At 45.4% G+C, this 8478-nt stretch overlaps 1 protein-coding gene across 1 annotated transcript in view; it reads right to left on the bottom strand.

The window, feature by feature from the left end:
* Positions 1-650: 650 nt before the first annotated feature.
* bsnb (bassoon (presynaptic cytomatrix protein) b) overlaps positions 651-8478 on the bottom strand; it is a gene marked incomplete at both ends in the record, with an annotated part of 72093 nt that continues 64265 nt past the window's right edge. Inside the window, 6 exons of the mRNA XM_080790196.1 lie at positions 651-654; positions 1544-1553; positions 2233-2385; positions 2520-2631; positions 2786-3777; positions 4170-6180. Coding sequence (XP_080646322.1) covers positions 651-654; positions 1544-1553; positions 2233-2385; positions 2520-2631; positions 2786-3777; positions 4170-6180 — 3282 coding nt within the window. The remainder of the gene's footprint in view (positions 655-1543; positions 1554-2232; positions 2386-2519; positions 2632-2785; positions 3778-4169; positions 6181-8478) is intronic.

Here is an 8478-nt window from a genome sequence, read left to right as displayed (position 1 = left end):
CGCCTCTCTGACTTCACAGGATGCTCCGGCCAATCCCAGCCCTTCTGGGATTGACCGTAATCCCTGGGCTGAGCAGGCTTGCCTCCTGCTCAAAGAGGCATTGAGCAGGGTTTTATCTCCAGATTCCACCACTACCAATACACACCAATACTTATAGTAGCCACAGACACACACAAGGCATGAATGGCATGGCCAACAGCCACAGACAGGACTACTGTACTTCACCAGCCTGTAGAAGTTGCTGTGTGTTTATACCAGATCTATATAAACTAGGCCTACAGTGCATTGTGTCATATTAGATTTGCTCCACTGAGTAGAATAGGTAAACTGGTTATTTGTACCATGTAATGAGTGAACTTGAGCTGTGTGTGTGTGTGTGTGTGTGTGTGTGTGTGTGTGTGTGTGTGTGTGTGTGTGTGTGTGTGTGCGTGCGTGCGTGCGTGCGTGCGTGCGTGCGTGCGTGCGTGCGTGCGTGCGTGCAACGCACATGCCTGCACAATTGACATTAAAGTAAGTGTCAGTCTAATTATAGTCCACTGTGTCAGAGGGTAAACCCTACTAGTAGTTAACTTACTAGTGACCTATTGTACGCTGCTGTAGGTTTTGCTCCCTCACCTACAGCAGTTCGAACAAGCAGACTGGGTTTTTAATTACCTGACACAGCAAAAATAAATTAAATCACACCAATCACACAAATACAGCCACACACACGCACGCGCACACGCACACACACACACACACACACACACACACACACACACACACACACACACACACACACACACACACAGTCACACACAGTCACTAATGAGAACTTACTTTCATTATAACATGAGGCAGCTGCAGCTGGAAATATCCAATATCATGAGTTTAAGACTCTGGGTTTGATGTGGCGTCCATCCATGCACTTTTAATGTTCTCAGGTCCTCTTACTCATATCTTGAATCACCATGTTGATGAAGAGAATTAGCTCATTCTTAAATCTTGTTCTTCATGTGGTCATGTCTGGGGAGTTCAGTGCTGGCGAGGCATCGTTTGATTCCAGTTCTGTTTGGCGAGAGAAATAATTTACCCACATGAACCCTAACATCCCTATTCTCGGGCGAACATTCTATGAAATGATATATTGTGAGCATGTAGATGTATTTTCTACAATTACATAGTACTTGTAGAAAATACATCTACAAGCTCACAATATATCACAATGCTCTAAACGCAGTGTTGTGAATGAATGAATGAATTAAACTTTATTGACAGCCGTAGCCAGTAGAAGACAAACAACAATTAAAAACATACAACACAGTTACAAATAAATACATTGGTTCATAAAACTCTAAAACTCTGGTAAAAAAAGAAAGGCCCTAGTATACTCCTGGGGACACCAATCATGCAATACACCAAGTATTGTATCAGGCTATCAGCTGAATATTAGCATAGGTAACACAGATGCGTGTCTGCTTAAACTCAAGAACTCATTAAGAGCACATTCTATTTTTACAAGAATCAGATATCACACCATTCAATTATTTCTAATATGACTTACCTTTCACTGCCTTGGAATAAAAACACAATTTTCTCATGGACACAAGATCCAAAACTGTCAATGAATATGTTCATTTCTCATGGGGCTAGTTAGTGGAGTTAATAAGATACTCACTGATGCAGTGAGGAGATGCAGTTCCTCCATTTCCTCTGTGATGGTGAAATGTAATAAATGCTGGTAACAGTTTCATAGGTTTTTCCAGTACAAAGTCATCAATCCACCTAATTTCCACTACCCATTTCCTGAAAGACAAAGACCATTTCTTCAAATTGAATACATCCATTATATTTCTTTATTTCTTGGAGTTTACATAAAACATTGATTCCTGTAAACATTTATGTAAACTTTAAAAAGTGTGTTGGCTAACATGGAATCAGTTGCTGTGTTTACCTACCAGCCTTTCTTTAGTTTACCAGAATGAAGTGAACTTCTTTCCAAGGCTTCCCAATGCTATTGGAATGAAAATGGGGAAATTACTGTACCTGACATGTATTGTACAGCAGCTTAAATTCCACAATAGAAATTCATAACACAGATAAAGTGTGTCCATAACAACCAAGGCCAGAACAATGGGTATACTGTAGGTCGAAAGGTATGTCAGATATACACTAAAACCAAACAGTTTGACACAAGTAATTCATCCATTCCGGACGTCCCAAATTGCATTAATCGTGTATGCGCAGTCTTACCATCTCCCAGCTTCCCCGCCTGCTCTGCTGCGCCTCCTGAGAGGATATTGCCGAGGAGGACTCCTCCTCCTTCAGCAGGTGCCTGTCCTGCTGTAGCAGTACTGCCTATCCCTGCAGGCTTACTGCCGATCCCAACAGGGGCTGCCTTGGAACCTGAAGATGATAAACAACACAGAGTTCTAAGTCCAACTGACTGGATGTATGTTTGATGGTCACCTCATGTTTGGGATTGTTTGGTTGTTTGTTGTGTGGTTTGGATTTGGATCTATGACAGAAGGGATTCTCACCGATGCCTGCTAGTGGGGGTGTAGCTGTTTTTGCAGGCTGAGCCGCGGCTGTGGTTGCCATTGTGGGTTTCGCTCCTGTGACAGCTGCTGCAGGTGGAGTATCCACTTTTGCCTGTTGTTCATCAAAAAGACATAACATAAAAGCAATAAATGACCAAGAATGTACAGTACAATAATTGAGTACAGTAGCATATCACCCTACAGATTAAGTTATGTGCTTTTGTAAGCAAACAAAACCAAAGCAGTCTCTAATGTGGTGAACTGACCGGTGCAGTTGGTGGTGGTGTAGGACCTGCTGCTGGCTGGCGTCCTTGTGGTGGAGTCTGTTCACGCTTAGGCTGCTGCTGCGCTGGCCCTGCTCCTACCCCAGCAGCGGCTGGTGTGGGCTGTGGTCCTCCCGCAGTGGTCTGAGGCTGGCTTTGCTGCGGCGGTTGCTGCTGTTGTGCACGATGTTGTTGGGTTGGCTGAGCTCCATCATGTGGCTGAGAACCTGGCTGTCTCCCAGACTGGGTCTGGCCACCTGGCCGCTGCTGTCCAGCTTGGCTCTGAGACGACGACGGCTGCTGCTGCTGTTGCTGTTGCTGTTGCTGTGGCTGTGGCTGTGGCTGTGGCTGTGGCTGTGGCTGTGGCTGTGGCTGCTGCTGTGACTGCTGCTGCTGTGACTGCTGCTGCGGCTGTTGCGGCTGCTGCGGCTGTTGCGGCTGCTGCGGCTGTTGCGGCTGCTGCGGCTGCTGCTGCTTAGGCCCTGCAGAAGGATCCTGTCTCCTGGAGGATGTGCGTTCTCCCGGTGGTCTCTGGCCCCTCCCTCCAGTACCCTGGTGGTGGGGGGAGGCGGTGTCACGAGAGAATTCCCCAGAATCTCTGTGGCTACCCTGGGAGGTCCGGGAGTCCGGACCCCCCCTCCTCTGTGCAGAGGAGGAGCCTCTGCCATCCGAGCGGGCGGAGGGGTCTTTGGGGTGTGTCCTTGAGGAGCGAGAGGGCCTGGGTTCTTCTGAGGAGTGACGAGAAGAGCTGTGCCTCCCCGAGCTGCTACCATGATGCCGGTGTTCTCGCGATGACGTAGAAGAGGGTTGTCGCTGTTGGTTGTACTCGTCCTGGACCCAGTCTTCCTCTGGCGGCTCGTCATAGTCATGGTATGTGTGCTTCGTGTTACCACGCCTACCTGTTGCGGACTGACCCGTGCTTCCGTGGTGTCTGGAAGACCGTGGCTCCCGTGGCTTCTCAAACCAATCAGTCTCCTCTTGGCCCAAATGATAGGCTTTTTTAAACCAAAAACAGAAGATTATCAGTCAATGCATGTTTCATTTTAATGTGCGGATGGGACTGGCATGCATACTGAAGCTATGCATTAAGTTGAAAAAACTTGCTCCATGTCCAAAAGCCATGCATTTTTTGTAGAACAAATACGAAAAAAAGAAAAAAGAAAAACAATTGCAAGCTCAAAGAATTTTGTAAAATCACAAGACAGCACTTCAAAATGCATGCAAAGTAAAAAAATAAAAAAAAGAAAGAAAAAAATACACATACATGTATTAGCATACATGTATTTTGCTGTTGATAATACTCAAGACTCAAGCATGCAGTCACTTTTCAAGCAGATCAGCAGAGTGAATGGGTAATCGGCGGGCGATAGTCCTCAGCACCAGTTACCTTCACTGTCAGAAACGGCACAGTGCATGTCATCTACGAGGTAGGGGTCGTCTGGCTTGTAGACGTGACTCCTGGGCACGTCCTTCATGTGATCCTGTACATCTGGCAGGGAATGACTGGAGCCATACTGGTTCCTCACATCGTGGGGGTCAGAGCCTCGTCCCATGCCCACGGGCTTCCCCACAGGGCTGAGTGGACTCTCCTCCTCAGAGTTCTGGCTGCGCATGGGAGGCCTTCCATTGCGGCCGCTCCTCTGGGAGCGCTCCATGGCGTCCCTCTCGTAGGATTTGCTCCTGTAGCCCGGAGCTTCCCGGGACGAGATCTTATCCATGCCATAGCCAGTAGACCTGGACCTTCCAGAGCCATACATGCGATCTTCTCCCTCATAATAGTTCTGCTGGTCATACGATGTCTTCTTTTGCCCATATGTACTGTCGTCTTGGTGCTTCTTGGATCTGGACACAACTGTACAGCTGCCCCCTGTCGATGTGGTCATCGTGTAAGAGGCCAGGTCGGATTCTACATCCCGTGCTTCCTCAATAGGGGAGAATTTAGAAATCTTCTGCTCCATCGTCTGTTTCCTGTGCTTACTACGTTTTGTGGAGACGACCGCCGGGCCCAGATTCTTCGAAGATAGTTTCTGGGTGCCAGAGCCGCTACGCGTTGAAGGTTTATTATAATCCTCATAGTAATAGGAAGATCCTCCACTAACTGTAGTGCTGGTCCGGCTATCCTGGTATCCTGTAGGCCGGCCGTAAGCGTCCACAGATTCATCATAACGTGCCGGGCCGTTCTCACCATAATGTCCTCCAACAGGATGAACTAGAGCGTCAGGGGCTTGGTTCTCCTTTGTCAACTCACTGATGTCGTCAATCATAACATAATTCCTGGGGATGTTCTGCTCCAGGTTGGACGTGTAGAGGCCGTCGGCAGTGTAGGCAGAGGTGGGGCTGTCGGCAGAGTGACTTAAGCCAGGCTCTGGTGGCCGATATTGCCCATATGCATTGCTATAGACCGAACCATAGCCGGCATCTGGCGCCGACGTAGCCACAGAAACCGCTGGGTTACTACTGATGACCTCATAGTTGGTGGGCAGCTTTTGCTCAAGGTCAGCTAGAGAGGTCTGCCTCGGCCTTTGGTGGACTGTGAGGATGTCTGCCTGGGGTTGGAAGGGGAGGCCAGGTTGGTAGGAGCTGTGACTGGGGTAAGGCAGGCTCTGTCCAGGCATAGGAGGGCCAGTTGGTGGGAAGCCCTGGTGAGCATGCTGTTGCATGCCAAGGTCTGTCTGATAGGAGGACTGACCATAGACATGGGAGGAGTAAGCTCCCTGGGCTTGGTAGCCAGGGCCTGGTGGAGGATGTGGCTGGAAGGTTCCAGGTTGTGGCGCAGAGGAGTACTGGGGAGGTTGGAATCCTATTTGTTGGTAAGCAGTGGCTGGCGGTTGCGTGGGCTGTGGTTGGCTTTGCGGGTATGGATAAGACATGTAAGAAGACGTTGAGGGGTACTGGGAGGTTGTGTTGAGGTCATTGGTAAACTGGCTGAGCGGTGCAGTGCTGGGCCTGGTCAGAAGGCCATTAGCATCATAGGTACCTGTCGCAGCCACCATTCTGAGGTTATTGAGCTCGCTGTCAGACATGTAGTCCCGGGGGTCACCCATACACCGCAGGTACGCCAGGTCTCTCCTCTCCCTGTCCTTGACCATGGTCTCCTTCCGTTGGGTGATGCCCAGCTCTAGGTAGCGCAGCTTGGCGTCAATCTCCTTCTCTTCCTCCTCCAGCTCGGCCTGCTGCTTCCGGAGCTTGGATGACTCCTGCTCCACCGCCTTCAGCTCACTCAGCAGGCCCGCCTTGGTGGCCCCTTGGGAAGGCCTGGGAAGGACCCTCTGGCTCTGGGACATCCCCGGAGAGATGTACATTTGGGCAGGAGTGACAATGGGGAGAGGTGGCTCCTCCGGAGGTGGGCTGGGGAGAGTCCTCTTTACCTTTCTCATCAGAGAGTTCTGCTGCTGCAACTGTTAGGAGTCAAAGAAACATCATCAGCAAACACAGATGCTTTCATGGAGATCTGACTCACTACTACAGTATGTATACACTACAAGTGGGTACTTGCCTTTTTTCACTGAGCCCAGACTTAGGCTAGGGGGCATTCAGATTAATATTTGTCAGATTAGCACGTGCTGATTAACTTTTTTATTATTCAGAGAGACATTTCAGAACTTCACTTAGTACACAGTTCACTTAGTACACACGGCATGAATTAATTTTCTGGATATCTAAAAAAGCTACACTTTTGATTCTGACAAACAGGCTTTTGTGAACACCCCGATTCAGTATTTAGATATTTCATTTCATCAGACATGTCCCCTTCCTATACAAACCCGTATTAATATTAAAAAAAAAATCTTGGTTCTGGTGACATGAGTCAAAGTATAGAATAGACTAGTGGTCAAATATTACTCCACTACAAGTGATATTCTTTTCTTTTTTATTAATTAAAAATTCTGAGTTGTTTCTTTTAGTAGTAATATTTGTTTTTGTATAAAGAACATTGTAACCAGTGATGTAAGAAGTACTCACATGTTTTACTTAAGTAAAAGTATCAATACTGACATAAAAGTAAATGTCTACTTCAGTAAAAGCACAAAAGTATTTGTATCAAAAGCAGAAATGCAGAATGTCCCATTTCATGTATAAATAATAAACTTTTGAAAATAGCAGATCTACAAGCTCCCGATGCATCACATTGCGCTGATAGTTTTTAAATGTATCTAGGGTTGAAGTGGTTAATGTATATTTGTAATAATATTCAAACTCTACAAAGAAACTTGTAACTAAGGTTTTCAAATAATTGGGGTAGAGTAGAAGTACTCTGAGATGTAGTGGAGTAGAAGTGTAAAAGTACTGAAAACTGGAAATACTCCAGTAAAGTAAAAAAAAAAATACCCCAAAACTGTACTTGAGTACAATACTGAGTAAATGTACTTTACTTTATAGCACTGCTTGTAACTCTCTGAAACTACCTAATGAACAACACAATTGACTTTGTACAGCCACTATGCTACACAAGCATACACTAGCCCTGTGGTTCTCAAACATTTTTCATGGGAAGGACCCCCAAATTGATGTATTTTAGCATTAGGTCTCTAGCAGTGACAGGTGAGAATTCTCAGACTGGTCAAACTATTCACATTTGAATTAATTGAATTAGTTAAATGCTTCCATAAAATCGGTGATTGTAAATTAATAATGTTGCAATGTGTTGAAAACGTAAGGGTTATGTTCTTAAGTTATTGAAACCTACTTACATTTATTAAAATCATTTGTTAAACCGGACCCAGTATTAACGCTACTTTTTACATTTCTATAATTGTCATCAATGGCATACAATTAGCGAAGCAAGAGTAATTCAAGCATACAAATCTTTATACATATACGTATTTTATTTATGCTGGAATCTCTACTTACAAATTGCTCGCATTCTGTAGACCCAAAAAATCTTGTGCAAATTTAGTAAGCATCCAAGAGTGAGCCATTATTTCCAACATTAACGGTGGCACAAAAGCCAAAGAATATCCGAGTTCCCTGTATAATTTCTGTACGTGTGCTCTCCTCTAACTGGTTTTGCTGAGTGCAAAGGAGTATGAATTAAATTTGAACAGCTGCTAACAAGCAGGAAGACAGCAGGGCACTACCAGGAAGCGTACACGTTGTGTGTCCCCCTGGCATCTCTTAAGGGTTTGCCAGATATAGAATAGAGCAAGACATATAAAGGGAGAGAGAGAATGAGATGGAGAGAAGGGCAGAGGGAGAGAGAGATGGGCAGACAAACAAAAAGAGGCGATAGAGAGTGAAGAATGAGGAAGTGATAAGAAAATATTGCAATGTACTAATAGTTCTGTAACATAATTGTTAATACCTTTCATTGGTTAAATATTATAAAACTCACAGACGGCCATAATGTAATGTTCAATAATTTCAATAGGCCTAATAATAATATACGCGATACTAAAACTAAAAATTATTAAATATGGAAATGCAAGGATTGTGCCAGTCAGCAATGAGATATATATATATATAACATATTGTACAAAACTAAAAAAGCTTTCCTGGTATGGACAGCTGCTCTCCTGAGAACATTCTGTCATTTCTTCTGATGCCAAACAGTGTGATTCATCCACTGTGACCTATTCCCCACTCTGCCTTTCTAATGCTCCATTTCTTCCCACTCAAATAGCCTACAATGTGCGGGGGTGTGTAGAGGGGGGTGACATATTTTGTCACCAATCAATCATCAGCTCATTATTAAATCT

Source organism: Protomyctophum bolini (assembly GCF_963924005.1).
Source record: "Protomyctophum bolini genome assembly, chromosome: 2".
Lineage (NCBI taxonomy): Eukaryota > Metazoa > Chordata > Actinopteri > Myctophiformes > Myctophidae > Protomyctophum > Protomyctophum bolini.
This window is presented reverse-complemented; position numbering and strand designations above follow the sequence as displayed.